General features: G+C 42.5%; 1 protein-coding gene across 1 annotated transcript; it reads left to right on the forward strand.

The window, feature by feature from the left end:
• The first annotated feature begins 8730 nt into the window (after positions 1–8730).
• atp6v1g1 (ATPase H+ transporting V1 subunit G1) lies at positions 8731–12609 on the forward strand. Its single transcript, XM_041850665.2, has 3 exons — positions 8731–8900; positions 10717–10817; positions 11818–12609. Exons 1-3 carry the CDS (start codon positions 8819–8821, stop codon positions 11989–11991), a joined length of 357 nt encoding a protein of 118 aa, XP_041706599.1. The 5' UTR covers positions 8731–8818; the 3' UTR covers positions 11992–12609.
• The last annotated feature ends 5079 nt before the right edge of the window (positions 12610–17688 follow it).

The raw sequence follows: 17688 nt of genomic DNA on the forward strand, positions 1-17688 counted from the left end.
ATGTAAGTTACTTGAATCTGGCTTATTTTGAGGGCAATAACTCTGGTAAATAGCCTGCATCACAGGCAAGAAACATATTCTTTTTAATAAAAACTATTAGAGTAGTAGCAAGCTATGAAAGTTGACCTCCGGTCCTCCTTCTCATCTTCGCTCTCTCCTTCTCAAACTGAACAGAATATAGGCTATAGACTAGTCTGCGTGCAAGATAAATAAAAATAAATCTGAAGAATCCTTTGACTCTCTTCCTGAACTGCCACCGTAGCCCTACACAGCACAGCCATTGGTTAAGCTCCACACAAATACATTTGGATCAGGGTTGGAATATTCATGTGATGCAGCCTCATTTTATTTACACCATCCCAGCAGCTATCTTAGAAATATAACTTTGCTCTGTGCTTCTCCGAGCATGCACTTCGTAGCCTATAGCCTATGGATCATTTGATTGAGACCACACTAAATAGGTGCAATTGATATTGTTCGCCCAGCGGAGAATAATATGATATAATATGCCATTTAGCAGACGCTTTTATCCAAAGCGACTTACAGTCATGCGTGCATACATTTTTGTGTATGGGTGGTCCCGGGGATCGAACCCACTACCTTGGCGTTACAAGCGCCGTGCTCTACCAGCTGAGCTACAGAGGACCGTCTCTCTCAGAGATGAGGTGAGGGGCGGCGTCGGGCACACATCGATAGATAGCCTAATAAGCAAATAATTCTAAAACACTGAGAAATATAGAAATGTCATCAATTACAAATTACATGTCTCTCCCCTGGACTAGATATTTTTTTAACTAAACCCTGCCCATTACTTTAATTGAAAAAGCATGACCCTCCCCCATTTTCCTCCAGGTAACCATTCTGTACATTTCGATCTGTCCCTTAGTGTTGTAAAAATGTGTGTGTGCTACATTTACTATCATCATATATTTAATTATTTTCACATATTTCATCATGTTATATCATGCTAAATTCCGCATGGTGGACAGAATGTGAGAATTGAACACATGAATTACAGGAAATACACATCCTTTTTACCTCAGATTGGTGATGTTAGTATTAAAGTTTATAGTCTTCACGAGCTCACAAAATCGATAGCTTAAACCAGAACAATATACAGTATTGGTTTAGGGCCAGTATTTTTGTCATATGCTCTGGCCCCAGTCCGCTAGTCTGTAATTTTCAGACCAAGGTGGCTAGAAAGAATTGGCCGCTCCTTCTATAAATGTCTCTGGCCTCACATGAATTCATCGATTTGAGGGTTATGCTATCATTCAAGTGAAAGACAACCCCTATTGCTATTCTACTTTATCAGGTAAAAACTACTGAATGAGCCCAAAAACGTGCTATGATTTATTTTGATTTTTAATGATATTAGTGAAATCGTGAAAGAATCGGGCGCTCCTTCTATAAACATCTCTGGTTTCACATGAATTCATTGATTTGAGGGTTAAGCTATCATTCAAATGAAAGACAACCCCTATTGCTATTCTACTTTATCAGGTAAAAACTACTGAACGAGCCTAAAAACGTGCTATGCTAGCTAGCTAGCAAATGAGCTAGTAAACAATACAAATAGCAAACGTATAGCTAACCAGCTGTGACTGTATCTAACTACATTGTTCACTACCATTTTTGACAGCATGGTATTAGCTATCGTTAGCTTGCTAGTTAGCTAACAACAGGCTTAGCATACTAGCTGTCACTCCCAACCATAGAGATAGATAGATAGATAGATAGATAGATAGATAGATAGATAGATAGATAGATAGATAGATAGATGATAGATAGATAGATAGATAGATAGATAGATAGATAGATAGATAGATAGATAGATAGATAGATAGATAGATAGATAGATAGATAGATAGATAGATAGATAGATAGATAGATAGATAGATAGATAGATAGATAGATAGATAGATAGATAGATAGATAGATAGATAGACTCATCTTTATATCTGTGCCATTACAGCATCTGTGACAGCATGGGCAGCGCCATTGAGGCTACAACCCATAGGAATCCCCAACCAGTTGACTACTTTAAAATGGCGGAAGCATGGTGGAAATCCCTCAATAGCAATGTCCATGCTAAAATGGGTTATATCCATGATGAGTCCTCTATTTATCTCTATGCTCCCAACCCAACCCAGTCCAGGTTAAATAACTTCAACATTATTGTGTCAAAACACTCTAAAAATAGGCCTGAGTTCACTACTTGGAATTCCAAGTTGGATGACCATTTTAGAAGATTTTTCCCAGTCGGAGCACGTTGTTTTCAGAGGCCCCAGTTGTCTTAAACACACTGAAGTCTGAGAATTCGGAGTTCCCAGTTGTTTTGAATGCAGCATGGATGTCTCAAATCACTCAGGCAGGATAAGTTCATTTTAGACCACGTAATGACTGATCAACTACTCACAAGTGCTTTTAATTTCATAGCTTACATGTTGGGGCAAAACTTTACCTTCATTACTCAATGCATTTTATGCATGCTTTGACAACAACACCATCGTGCCGGGTGTGAGGGCCGTCACTGAACCAGAGGTTTGGGTGACCTCGCTCTCCAAAGCAGCGTGAAAAGGGTTGGGTCTTTAATAATGTCAACACCCGCAAGGCCGCGGGCCTTTAGGTATTCCACGGCACGTTCTCAGAGCATGCACAGAACAGCTGGCCGGCATATTCACAGTAATTTTCAAACTCTCCTTATCCCAAATGTAATCCCCACATGTTATAAAATGACTACCATCATTCCTGTCCCCAAGAACTCTATGGCTTAATGCCACAATAACTACCACTCTGTAGAACTCACTTCTGTAATCATGAAGTACTTTGAGAGGCTGGTTATGGCACACATTAACTCCACCATCCCAGACACCGTAGACCCACTCCAATTTCCATACTGCCCCAACAGATCCATAGATTATGCAATCTCAATTGCTCTCCACACTGCCCTCACTCACTTAGATAAGAGGAATACCTATGTGAGAATGCTGTTCAATGACTACAGCTCAGCGTTCAACACCATTGCCTCCAAGCTCGTCACCAAGTTTAGGACTGGGTTTGAACACCTCCCTCTGCAACTGGATCCTGGACTTACTAACGGGCACGCCTCCAGCGCTCCTGCACCTCATCACCACCACTATATAGCCCTGGACTTTTCGTTCATTGTTGTGTGTAATTATTAGCGTCGTGTTGTTTACGTGCGCGTTGTCATTCTCTATGTTAAGTAAAGCTTTACTGTGTTAATTCCTGCGTCTGCGTCCTGCCTCTTCGTATACTCAGTACTCGTCATATGCCATTATTATGAGCCGTTTTTCTAGCATTACATTGTTATTGCATTGTTGGGTTTTGAGTTTGCAAGAAAGGCATTTCACTGTACTTGTGCATGTGACATTGAAACTTGAAACTCATTTGACAGGCCCTCCTGTAGCTCAGTTGGTAGAGCATGGCGCTTGCAACGCCAGGGTTGTGGGTTCTTTTCCCACGGGGGGCAAGTGTGAAAAATGTATGCATGTATGCATCACTAACTTTAAGTCGCTCTGGATAAGAGCGTCTGCTAAATGACAAATGTAGAAATGTGTCCCTCAAACTGACCCATCCACAGGCACACAGCTACTGTCTGATGTAATCATGGAACCTTTGTAGGAGCATCGTTAAATATCCGAGCTGTTTCCCAAAACCATCGTTTTTAACGTTGCACTTGAAAACACTCGTAATCTAACGCCTGCCTCAGACCACTCGTAGAACAGCTAGTGCCGCGTTCACATGCTAGTCGGAACTAAGAAACTGAAATTTCCGACATGCTAATTCGTTGAACGCGGCACGTGGATAACTACTACCATGACGTTTTCGAGTTTCCTAGTTCCGATTAGGACTTGAATGCCACACAGATTTCCAATAAACAGAATCACGTGGTTCATCCGTATCTGTGACCGCTGATAACTTCAGAACAAAAGTTGACTACAAATACTAAATTGCCAACGTCTTTGCAATTGATACAAACAAGCGAGTATGAAAATATGCTTCAAATGAAAACTGAGATGACTGCATTAAAATATAAACAGTAGGCTATAGGTGTTTTCAATCATATTGAAATACGTTTCATGTTCAATTAATTGTTATATTTTGCTACATGTAGGCTACTGTCTGTAATTTGTCTCAATATAGCCTAATATGTGTGCAATGATGTGCTAAATCTGTGATTTGTATTGGGTAAGCATTAGAATAAGCCACCTCAATATTTTCAGCCATAGGTGGTAATATCTCTCTAGCAGCTGATCCGTCATCAGTATTGTGAAATAATTATAATGTTAAGGAAAGATTTGAATAGAGAAAGCTGATCTGAGAGCAGCGCTGTCTGTCTTTCGATCCTATCAGTATCTATACATGCTCCACAACTCACTTAGTGACCAACCTCTCTGCATGGTGTTTTGGGAAACACATGTTACATCTTCAGCCGTTGTATTTGTATGCCTAAATGCAATCTTTATTGGGAAACCGGGCCCAGAATGATTTAGATTTTTGCTGTAAAACATTTCCGATTTGTGAAACTACTACTTGGCTTTCATCATGACAGTTTATTTATTTTATATTTTTTATGTGCTCTGACTGTACATTTCAATTTGCTTACAGCGTTATTTTCACTCTATTTTTCACTTTCTCTATTTTTCAGTTAAATCTCCTCCAATAATTTGTATTTTTAAGTGTTTCTATTTTCTTACACTTTTGTACTTCACATTTTCAAAGCTAGAGAAACAAATATTTGTTTTGTGAGGGAAGGAAAGAAGCTAATCTAGTGTTCCAAAACTGGGACCATTAAAAACAGAATATTATCTCTCTATCTCAACTTTGAACAAACATTCATCATATTAAGCAGAGCATCCACCAAAAGATTTACCAACTCATATTATTGTATGGTATTGATAATTTTTACATTTTCTGGCAAGGAGATCATCAGTGCCTGTGACAATGACAATGAAATGCCATGAGGTGAGAAGTTTTGGAAAAAATGACTCCAGTGCATTCTGTCTTTGTTACACAGCTTGATCCCTGTTGGAGCTCTATTCGCTCTTATTGGGAAAGTATTCAAACCCCTTGACTTTTTCCACATTTTGTTACGTTACAGCCTTATTCTAAAATTGATTAAATAAATAAAAATCCTCAGCAATCTACACACAATACCCCATAATGAGAAAGCGAAGACAGGTTTTGAGAATTTTTTGCAAGTGTATTCAAATTAAAAAACAGATACCTTATTTACATAAGTATTCAGAACCTTTGCAATGAGACTCGAAATTGAGCTCAGGTGCATCCTGTTTCCATTGATCATCCTGGAGACGTTTCTACAACTTGATTGAAGTCCACCTGTGGTAAATTCAATTGATTGGACATGATTTGGGAAGGCACACACCTGTCTATATAAGGACCTACAGTTGACAGTGCATGTCAGAGCAAAAACCAAGCCATGAGGTCGAAGGAATTGTCAGTAGAGCGCCAAGACAGGATTGTGTCGAGGCACAGATCTGGGGAAGGGTACCAAAAAATGTCTGCAGCATTGAAGGTCCCTAAGAACACAGTGGCCTCCATCATTCTTAAATGGAAGAAGTTTGGAACCACCAAGACTCTTCCTAGAGCTGGCCGCCCGGCCAAACTGAGCAATCAGGGGAGAAGGGCCTTGGTCAGGGAGGTGACCAAGAACCTGATGGTCACTCTGACAGAGCTCTAGAGTTCCTCTGTGGAAATGGGAGACCCTTCCAGAAGGACAACAATCTCTGCAGAACTCTACCAATCAGGCCTTTATGGTAGCGTGGCCAGACGGAAGCCACTTTTCAGTAAAAGGCACATTACAGCCTGCTTGGAGTTTGCCAAAAGGCACCTAAAGACTCTCAAACCATGAGAAACAAGATTCTCTGGTCTGATGAAACAAAGATTCAACACTTTGGCCTGAATGCCAAGCGTCACATCTGGAGGAAACCTGGCACCATCCCTACGGTGAAGCGTGGTGGCAGCATCATGCTGTGGGGATGTTTTTTAGCGGCAGGGACTGGGAGACTAGTCAGGTTTGAGGCAAAGATGAACGGAGCAAAGTACAGAGAGATCCTTGATGACAACCTGCTCAGGACCTCAGACTGGGGTGAAGGTTCACCTTCCAACAGGACAATGACCCTAAGCACATAGCCAAGACAATGCAGGAGTGGCTTTGGGACAAGTCTGTGAATATCCTTGAGTGGCCCAGCCAGAGCCCAGACTTGAACCCGAGCGAACATCTCTCAAGAGACCTGAAAATAGCTGTGCAGCAACGCTCCCCATCCAATCTGACAGAGCTCGAGAGGATCTGTAGAGAAGAATGGGAGAAACTCCCCAAATACAGGTGTGCCAAGCTTGTAGGGTCATACCCAAGAAGACTCTAGGCTGTAATTGCTGCCAAAGGTGCTTCAACAAAGTAGGTCTGAATACTTATGTAAATGTAATATATATTTTTTATTATAAAAAGATTTTACCCCCTTCTCTCCAATTTCGAACTTGTCTCATCGCTGCAACTCCCCAACGGGCTCGGGAAGCGAAGGTCGAGTCATGCGTCCTCCGAAACATGACCCACCAAACCGCGCTTCTTAATACCTGCCCGCTTAACCCGGAAGCCAGCCGCACCAACGTGTCGGAGGAAACACTGTTCACCTGATGACCGAGGTCAGCCTGCAGGCGCCCGGCCCGCCACAAGGAGTCGCTAGAGCGCGATGTGCCAAGTAAAGCCCCTGGCCAAACCCTCCCCTAACCCGGACGACCCTGGGCCAATTGTGCGCCGCCCTATGGGACTCCCGATCACGGCCGGTTGTGATACAGCCCAGGATCGAACCCTGGTCTGTAGTGCCTTAGTCCGCTGCGCCACTCGGGAGGCCCCACTGTTTTTTATTTGTAATAAATTAGCAAACATTTCTAAACCTGTTTTTGCTTTGTTATTATGGGGTATTGTGTGTAGATTGAGAGGGAAAAAACATCAATTTCAGAATACAGCTGTAACCTAACAAAATGTGGAAAAGGTCAAGGGGTCTGAATACTTTCCAAAGGCATCAAATAATGTCTCTACTTGAAAGTATTTTAGGTGTGCTTGATTTACATTGGAGTCTGCACTTTTGGGACAATTCCATTGGTTCCATTATACAGCTAAAATTATTGTTATTAGTAAAATAAATTATTTCAGTAATGAAGTTATTCCTGTCTCTACCAATGGGAATAGATCCCTTTTTGTTTCCTGGCTTGAGCACCATTGGTCTGTTTTTTCAGGCTAGTAAAAGGCATGAGCTGGCGTGAGCTGACTAACTGAATGTAAACTATAACAATAAAGACAGCCACACACTATGCTCCCAGAAATGTATTGGGTAAACCACATCACATTGCTTGCTTCAGGGTTAGTTCTTCACCCTCCCTGAAGAAGGAAATGTGAGTGGTTTACCCAATACATTTCTGGTGGCTTATACATAGTGTGCAGCTCTCATTTTTTTTATAGCCTTCTGTTTATTCAGGCTGCAATATATTATGCATCCTCCAGGTGAGGCTGTTTCATATAATTTTACAATATTAGTCATTCTTTCAGTCTTTGGCTGTGCATACAATGTCCATAATGTGTTTGTTACAGTATAAACGACATTCTGTTGACAGTTTAGATTTCTGTGTACTCTATTTCAGAAATGCTCGTTTGTAGCCTATTCCAATGCATGCTGAATTAATGTACACAATGTGTGAAGAAACCCTATTTATTCAACTTAAAATATTATGCTAAAGAAAGTCAAGGAAAACATTGTTGGAACAACGTTTGTTATGAGTGGTGGAAGCTACTACTGCTACTCAGGCTTTACTTTTCTGCCCCAAACTGATGTAATATGGCACCTGCACCCACTGAAGGGATAAGACAATAGTATCCAGCTGCAGCCCCTTTCCTAGATTCCTTTACTCCTTTCCTCGCTCCCTTTCTTTTCCTCCTTTCCTAGCTTCCTTTCCTCCTACCCTAACTTCCTTTCCTTCTTCCTTTGCTTTCCTATTTACTGGCTGTGGTTAATCCTACCACATACACGTGAACTCTTCCTTTTCTTTCCTTGATTATTTTCCTCCTTTCCAAGATTATTTTCCTCATTTCCTAGAACCCTTTATTTTACTCCTTTCATAGCTCCCTTTCCTTTCCACCTTTCATTGCTTCTTTTCCTTCCCTACCTCAACTTCCTCTCCTTCCCTGTCTTCCTTTATCTCCTTTCCTAGCTCCCTTTACTTGCTCCCTTTCCTTTCATTTCCTCCTTCCCTAACACCCTTTATTTTCCTCCTTTCCTAGGATTAAACACGGCCAGTAGAGAGGAAAGGAAGAAGGAAAGGAAGCTAGGAAATGGGGCTAGGAAAGGAAAGTAGGAAAGTAAACTAGGAAAGAAGGGGAAATAAAGGGATCTAGGAAAAGAGGAAAGGGAATGAGGAAAGGAATCTAGTAAAGTAAAGGAGTTCACATGTATGTGGTAGGGATTAACAACGGCCAGTAGAGAGGAAAGGAGGAAAGGAAGCTTGGAAAGGAAAGGAGGAGTTCACCTGTATGTGGTAGGGATTAACCACGGTCAGTAGATGGCTATAGTATTGGTTTTAGTGACAGGCTAGATTTAGTCACAGGCTGCTGCGGGGTGCATCTCGGATAGGCCGGGAGGCAAATCGACCGCACCCCCGGTCACGTGGTTTGAGCCTGACAACGACATGATGCGTTGTCAGCTGACTGCAGTAAATTCACCGACCAGCAGCTGGAACAACATCTTCTTGTCCATCTAGACATCTCTCTCCGAACCAAATAATGGCTAGCCAGTCCCAGGGTATTCAGCAGCTACTGCAAGCTGAAAAACGAGCTGCAGAAAAGGTAGCAGAAGCACGTAAACGTAAGTTAAAATCTGTTGATATTCAACGGCTTAGGTCAATTTAGCTAGCAGTGAACTATCTGACTTTAGCTTGATTGGCTAACATTTTGCTGGAAGGTAACGTTAGCTAGCTAATGGCATAACAAACATTTGATCAATAAATAGCTACTAGAATATACCCCAGATTTGATAGGAATAAATTCATTGATTGGCTAACGGCACAATGTGGAGATGGCAAGGCCTGCAAATCCTTGCTTCAATCCAAGCTAACTAGCTAGCAACATCTGATAGCTAGCTACCGGCAGTATGTTTTTTTATTTTTATTTTTTTACATAACTAACGTTAGCTAACTGTTAAGGTATCTGTGGTTTGTTTGTTAGTTTGCTAACTATTGCCACCTGTAGTAACTGTTTGTTAGCTAACTAGTTAGCTACTGTTATTTATTGTAAAGGTCTATGCACAAGCCAAGGGTGTCGTGCACATGATAGATGTCAACCAAATGGGCCTAATGCTATGTTTTACAATTGGCATTGGCTGGCTGTTCCATATCATACACAACTGAGCCAGTAAGATGAGAAATGTTCCATAGGGGTGGCAATTTTAAGGGATAGCAATCGGTGTGTACGGTAACTCCCCTATACTGGCCCCTTAGAAATTATCTTGGGAAAAACACACCTAGCCTACATCTAGAGAAGACTGGTAAGTGTGAGATCAGATGAGATCTTCAATAGGCCTAACTCTCGAGGTGCCAGTCAGACCTAAGCGCTAGCATTACAGTAGGTGAATGGGTAGCCCTTGATCATGACTCTCAGTTCCATTACATTACACATAAGAGTTATTGGACGAAGGCGTCTTCTGTAGGGGGGAGTTTTATTAAGAGCCGCGACGCTTGGTCTTAACATTAAGCTACTGTTTTGGAAGCATAAGGACCTTATTTTTCATATCGGCAACAACAAAAAAAGGGTTCCCACACGACTATATTCCCATGTTACAGCGCTTGTTTACGGAAAACAGATGGAAGGCACAGTAGACTATGCTAATTAGCTATCTACGTCTCCGAACACCTGTGTGTAAACGGAAGACAGAAGCCACAAATGTTGTCACTGAAATACTTTCAGCTTCAACTGGGTTAAAACAGTGTACATTAAGTGTGGGTTTTGCATTTGTGAAAATATTTTGATGTGATATGAAAGAGGGATTTATGTTTCTAAAACTGTATGCAATTGAGAATCGATTAACGTTTCGATGGAGTATTTGGAAGTTTTGGCTTCCAGAGCCAATTCGCCTTTTAAACAGAACATATAAGGTCCTTGGACTATGGAGTAACGTTAGGCTCCTTTAGTCCAATATTGGTCTAGTGAATGGCCAACAATAGACATAGATTTAACTTTAGCGTTGTCTGTCTGACAGTCATATTCCAGTGAGTGAATTTAGTCAGAGTAACATGACTCGATCACAAAGAGAGCCTTAACTTAAATACTTCCTTGTCTTTATTTTTCCTTTACCCCCCAGTTTACAGGTTTCCCAGACCTAGATTAGGCCTACCCCAGGACTAAAAAACACTTTTGAATGGAGATTCTTCACTGAACCCCGGAGTAGACTGTACTCTGGGCCTGGGAAACCTGCCCTGACAGTAGGCTACTTGCTTGTCTTTCCTCACTATTCTTTCACTAGGTCTCATTTCCCTAACAATAGGATTTCCCACTTCCTCTGTTGCCAGGAAGCACACAATAAACTGCATAGTTATAGTAGACTTGATGGGACTGGGAATTCAATGTCTGCTCCAATGCATTTGACTTACTAAGCCTAAGTGCAGATTGTTTCTGTGTTTGATCAGGTAAGAACCGTAGGCTGAAGCAGGCCAAGGAGGAAGCCCAGGCAGAGATTGAGCAGTACCGTACGCAGAGGGAGAAGGAGTTTAAGACCAAGGAGGCTGCGGTGAGTCACTGGGGGGAGGATTTGAATTGGCAAAGGAGAAACACAAGTCATATGCTTTCCTAGTCATAAGGAACTGTAGTTGGTAGCTATCCAAGTGAGGGAAGCAGCAGAAAAGCCAACTGTTTTGCTACTTTATTAACCGGAGCTACAGAGAAAGGGAGAGAGAGGCACAGAGCGAGCAGCCGTAGCTACTAGGGAACGGGGGAAGATGTGTGAGTAAGACGCAGGAGGTTCAGATCACCAGAGCAGGCACAGAGGGAGAGAGACAGCATCCACTTAACTCGCATTAATAGACTAACTTCTTGCTAGTTATTTATCATCCCATCCGATTACATAGTACCTGTCTTGACTGCATCAAACAGAGAGAAGCTAGCTATAATGTTACTGTGCTTCTCAGCTTCCTACAGTTGGCCTACAAATAACAACAACTCCGTTCAGATTATAAATAGCAGCCTACCTGTTGGCTTTTGATTGTTGTAGCCTTTCGTTCTCATTTTCCATTGATTAGAAATCTCCTGACTTGCTTGCTACAAGCAGAGCAGCCATGCAATTCTCTCAGTGGGAAGCGCAAGGATCAGAGCGCATGCCTTTTTGCAACTTTTTCCAAATCACCAATATAGAGTAGCATCATGCAGCCCATATGTTTTGATTTCTAAAACATTCCAAGGTTTTTGTAGGCCTGTCACAGCTAAAGTTACCAATTAACTCTAAATTAAGTGTAGCCTATAGGACCTGTTTCATGTATTAAATATTACATTGATTTATTTCACTTTTTAAAATGTAGATGTTCCAAATGTGCGCATCAGCAGCTTGTATGCATAGAAGCCTGGAGATGCTAAATGTGTTTATGTTCATTAATGGTCAATTACCATTAGACTGGCAGTCATTTGCATGAGGTACCTGCTGACTTTCATGACCGCCACAGCCCTACTTAATACTTACTGTATGTTTGTGAAGTGGTTTGTCTTGTAAGGTGGCCTTAATCCCATTTCTCCATTAGGCTCTTGGATCCCATGGTAACTCTGCTGTGGAGGTGGACAAAGAGACCGTGGGCAAGATGGGCAGCATCCAGACTAGCTACCAGCGGAACCGTGAAGGGGTGCTGGGCAATCTGCTGAAGATGGTGTGTGACATCAAGCCAGAGATCCATGCCAATTACCGTTTTTCTGGTTAGACCCCCCCCCCAATCCCTTAAACTAAGGAAGCACTGAGACACTCCCATTGTACTGCCACCAGTTGACATACTTCATTAATACATCTACGACACCCATGAATGGCGCAACATCTTTCTCTGCCTACTCACTTGAACGCTCTATTCATAAGTCTTATTTCCTCTAGATATAGAATCATCAGATGGGTATAAGATTCACATAGGTAAGCTATACATTTGTCCAGTCAAATATAAAGCAAATTGACTCTCTCAATTGGTTAATCAAAGCAGGCAGAGGTTGTTTTGGTCCGATGTAGTGCAATGTCTCTGTGGTTCCGTCTTATTGGCTTCTAGTATCAAGGTGTTTCTGTGATGGTTAGTGTGTGTCTTGCTATGCAGTGTGACGTTTATTTATATGGACATATTTTTGTTTTATTTGTGGAGACCAAAATACAGTACTTATTTCAATTAATAGAATTTTAGCCTAAAAATAAACAATTAAATTGTGAAAATCCAATCTGTTTTGTTTAAATGTTTTCCTGCTATGAATATAAGATCCTGTATGTGTAGTGGACATTCTTCTGTTCAGACAGCGTGACATAATGAAACTGTAATAAAGTGTTCTGCTGACTTTAATCTTAATTGCTGAAATGACCGTATGCAGTTTTCCTCATTAATACTGGACAAAAATATAAACCAAATCAAAAAGTATTTGTCACATGTGCCGAATACAACCGGTGTAGACCTTACTGTGAAATGCTTACTTACAAGCCCTTAACCAACAATGCAGTTAAGTAAAAAAGAAAAAACAAATTGAAGAGCAGCAGTAAAATAACAGTAGCGAGGCTATATGCAGGGGGTACCGGTACAGAGTCAATGTGCGGGGGCACAGGTTAGGCCAGGTAATTGAGGTATGCAAATAGTCTGGGTAGCCATTTTAGCTGTTCAGGAGTCTTATTGCTTGGGGGTAGAAGCTGTTAAGGAGCCTTTTGGACCTAGTCTTGGCACTCCGGTACCGCTTGTTGTGCAGTAGCAGAGAGAACAGTCTATGACTATGGTGGCTGGAGTCTTTGGCAATTTTTAGGGCCTTGCTCTGATACCGCCTGGTATAGAGGTCCTGGATGGCAGGAAGCTTTGTCCCAGTGATGTACTGGGCCGTACACACTACCCTCTGTAGTGCCTTGCGGTCGGAGGCCGAGGAGTTGCCATACCAGACAGGATGCTCTCGATGGTGCAGCTGTATAACTTTTTGAGGATCTGAGGACCAATGCCAAATCTTTTCAGTCTCCTGAGGGGGAATAGGCTTTGTCGTGCCCTCTTCACGGCTGTCTTGGTGTGTTTGGACCATGATAGTTTGTTGGTGATGTGGACACCAAGGAACTTGAAGCTCTCAACCTGCTCCACTACAGCCCTGTCGATGAGAATGGGGGCGTGCTCGGTCCCCCTTTTCCTGTAGTCCACAATCGTCTCCTTGTCTTGATCACGTTGAGGGAAAGGTTGTTATCCTGGCACCAAACGGCCAGGTCTCTGACCTCCTCCCAATAGGCTGTCTCATCGTTGTCGGGGATCAGGCCTACCACTGTTGTGTCGTCGGCAAACTTAATGATGGTGTTGGAGTCGTGCCTGGCCATGCAGTCATGGGTGAACAGGGAGTACAGGAGGGGACTGAGCACGCACCCCTGAGGGGCCCCTGTGTTGAGGATCAGCATGGCAGAGGTGTTGTTACCTACCCTTACCACCTGGGGGCCCCTCAGGGGTGCGTGCTCAGTCCCCTCCAGGATCCAGTTGCAGGGAGGTGTTTAGTCCCAGGGTCCTTAGCTTAGTGCTGAGCTTTGAGGGCACGATGGTGTTGAACGCTGAGCTGTAGTCAATGAATAGCATTCTCACATAGTGTTCCTTTTGTCCAGGTGGGAAAGGGCAGTGTGGAGTGCAATAGATATTCCATCATCTGTGGATCTGTTGGGGCGGTATGCAAATTGGAGTGGGGCTAGTGTTTCTGGGATAATGGTGTTGATGTGAGCCATGACCAGCCTTTCAAAGCACTTCATGGCTACAGATGTGAGTGCTACGGATCTGTAGTCATTTAGGCAGGTTACGTTAGTGTTCTTGGGCACAGGGACTATGGTGGTCCGCAACAATTTCAACGATTCTACTGAGTTACAGTTCATATAAGGAAATCAGTAAATTGAAATAAATTCATTAGGCCCTAATCAATGGATTTCACATGACTGCAGGGGTGCCAGGCCCACCCACTTGGCAGCCAGACCCACCCACTGGGGAGCCAGGCCCAGCCAATCAGAATTAGTTTTCCCCCACAAAAGGGCTTTATTACAGACAGAAATACACCTCAGCGTTCTTGGGGAGGTACTCGGTTCCAGACTCAACTGCGGAAAATAAATGAACGTCCGTGGTTGTGTAGCGTATGGACGGAGCAAGTTTGGCCCAATATGTATTTCTAACAAAGACAGTACAGGATGCAGAAATCAAATAAAAAATCTAATCAAAGAAACTTCAATAGAAATCTCCAGTAATGCTTGTAGGCAATGTCATGGCAACGTTGGCTAGCTAAGCTCATGCACAGAAAGGTCATCGGGTGGATGCATATGCGTTTTGTTTTGCCCGATGTCTAGGCTACATTTTTCCATACTTGACGCCCATGTGCTTCGCTTTTCAACTAGCTAAACGCTAGCTAGTTGGAGTCTGTGTGTACTTCCGTTTGTACCACAACATGGTAAAGAAACGTACAAGTTGAAAATATTGAACGCATGCGGGACACAGAACGCACTGCAGCCTAGTGCGGGATCCCCAATGTAGCTTTGTGGACTGCTCCATTGACAATTAATGACTTCAGCTGGAACGCAAAGAGTTTGATGCATCTCGTGGACATGAGGCGTAACATGGGATATTATTGTAGGGGAATTCTTAAATGGCAATTTTAGAGGCTTAATCTGTGTCCGGGCCTTAATGAGCAAGTACCCCAGACACCAGTTGTGGGGTCAATACGAAGTGCATTTGACTGCTTGGCATATTGCTTGGCATATTGTTTACCCAGTAATTTATGTGAACTGCTGTATACGTATAGTCTAATCCCCCCCATACTCAACTGGCGGACCACAGTCCGGATCCGAACCTTACAGCCTTATTCTAAAATTGAATAAATTGTTTTTTTCCCCTCATCAATCTACACAGAATACCCCTGACCAAGGCCCTTGTCCCCCGATTGCTCAGTTTGGCCAGGCGGCCAGCTCTAGGAAGAGTCTTGGTGGTTCCAAACTTTTTCCATTTAAGAATGATGGAGGCCACTGTCTTCTTGGTGACCTTGAATGCTGCAGAAATGTTTTAGTACCCTTCCCCAGATCTGTGCCTCGACACAATCCTGTCTTGGAGCTCTACGGACAATTCCTTCGACCTCATGGCTTGGTTTTTGCTCTGACATGCACTGTCAACTGTGGGGCCTTATATAGACAGGTGTGCCTTTCCAAGTCATGTCCAAGCAATTGAATTTACCACAGGTGGACTCCATTCAAGTTGTAGAAACATCTCAAGGATGATCAATGGAAACAGGATGCACCTGAGCTCAATTTCGAGTCTCATAGCAAAGGGTCTGAATACTTATGTAAATAAGGTATTTCTGTTTTTTATTTGTAATACATTTCTAAAAACCTGTTTTTGCTTCGTCATTATGGGGTATTGTGTGTAGATTGATGAGGAAAACAATGAATTTAATCAATTTTAGAATAAGGCAGTAACGTAACAAAATGTTGTAAAAGTAAAGGTGTCTGAATTCTTTCCGAATGCACTGTATATATGTAACAGTGTTGCTTCCGTCCCTCTCCTCGACCCTACCTGGGCTTGAACTAGGGACCCTCTGCACACATCGACAACAATCACCCTCGAAGCGCCAATACCCGTCGCTCCACAAAAGCTGCGGCCCTTGCAGAGCAAGGGAAACAACTACTTCAAGGTCTCAGAGCGAGTGACGTCACCGATTGAAATGCTACTAGTGCGCACCGCTAACTAGCTAGCCATTTCATACCGGTTACACTCACCCCCCTTTTGACCTCCTCCTTTTCCGCAGCAACCAGTGATCCGGGTCAACAGCATCAATGTAACAGTGTTGCTTCCGTCCCTCTCCTCGCCCCTACCTGGGCTCGAACCAGGGACCCTCTGCACACATTGACAACAGTCACCCTCGATGCACCGTTACCCGTCGCTCCACAAAAGCCGCGGCCCTTGCAGAGCAAGGGAAACAACTACTTCAAGGTCTCAGAGCGAGTGACGTCACCGATTGAAATGCTACTAGCGCACACCGCTAACTAGCTAGCCATTTCACACCGGTTAAGGGAGCTTGGTTGGGCATCGACCCCTGCTATCATATAAACACATATAAGTTATGGGAAAATGCAGGAAATTATATTTAAAACAGCAAAAAAATGCCCTGCCCCATGCAAAATGTGTACAATTGTGGGAAATTAGCTTTAAAACTGCAAAATGTTCTCTCCGCCAAAAAGAGGGGGGTGAACAGTCTGGGGTCGCATAGGTTGCAAGGTGGGGCTTTGTTACTACACCGATAAATTACAATATCCATCAGGAACTTTGCCACCTAGGACATTTTATGTGACCGGACTTTCTCAAATAGTACTTGAGTACCCCTGGTCTAATCCTTTTCATATTGTTTAACCAGTAACTTTTGTGAACTGATGTACATGTATAGTCTAATCCTTTTCTGTACAGTGTCCTTCATATGATTTCATGAAATTCTGTTCTTTACATGCTTACTGACAAAAGCAACATAAAGGTTGAGAATTAAATAAATACACTGCAGACTGTAGTGATGCTGACATGCAATCAATTACCATACAGTAAGAATCTTTGTGGACTGTTACAATTCCATGTTGCACAATCACAAATAATAATGAGGAAAGTACAAGGTCATGAAGTAATAGCAAACAACAGAGAATATCCCATATGCTACAAAAACACCAATATCTCATTCTAGTAGCCACTACTACCTGGTTATATTTTGAGAAAACCATCACACACACAAAACATTTTTATTGTGAATGTTAGAAAGAGCTTCGGCTGGTATCTAATTTCCTTATTAGGATATTCATTCCTTGGACCGTGTTGATCATGTTCAGCTTCGTGTAGGAGAAGTGGAATTTCGATAGCATCATCGGCAATAACAAAGGCAAATTCCATGTCTGCCATTGTAACGTTTCCTAGAAACAACAGAAGTTGTCAGACAGCAAACTGTCCGTGCATAAATATGTACCTCCCCCGACTTTACTCGTTGTGAATTTGATTTGATTTGACTTCCGTCTACAGTTATTTTACCACTCAAACGCGAGCATTTACTTCTCAAACCCCAAACCCAGGCCTAGTCTGCTTGGTCTGTTTCGCAAGCGTTCCCCGATGTCTCGCGATGTTATGCCTCTGGTTTAAAAACTGGTTCTAATGTCAGAACTGATTTAGGTTAAGAATGCTTATTTCTTCAGACAACAGTAGCTCAGTGGTACTAATATTAGTACTTCAAATTATTCTCATCATATACATTTGATAAAATTAGATAATGTACAATGTGGAGTGAAGCAGCCTAGTCTCTACAGTAGACATAACAGTAAATGTAAATCCGGGACTCTCAAATTAGTATTATATGTTACTTTGGTATGGTTTCATAAAACAGATGGTTACTTAAGGCAAAAATTAAAGTAGATTGGT

The sequence above is a fragment of the Coregonus clupeaformis genome, chromosome 27 (genome assembly GCF_020615455.1).
Source record: "Coregonus clupeaformis isolate EN_2021a chromosome 27, ASM2061545v1, whole genome shotgun sequence".
NCBI classification, from domain to species: Eukaryota; Metazoa; Chordata; class Actinopteri; order Salmoniformes; family Salmonidae; genus Coregonus; species Coregonus clupeaformis.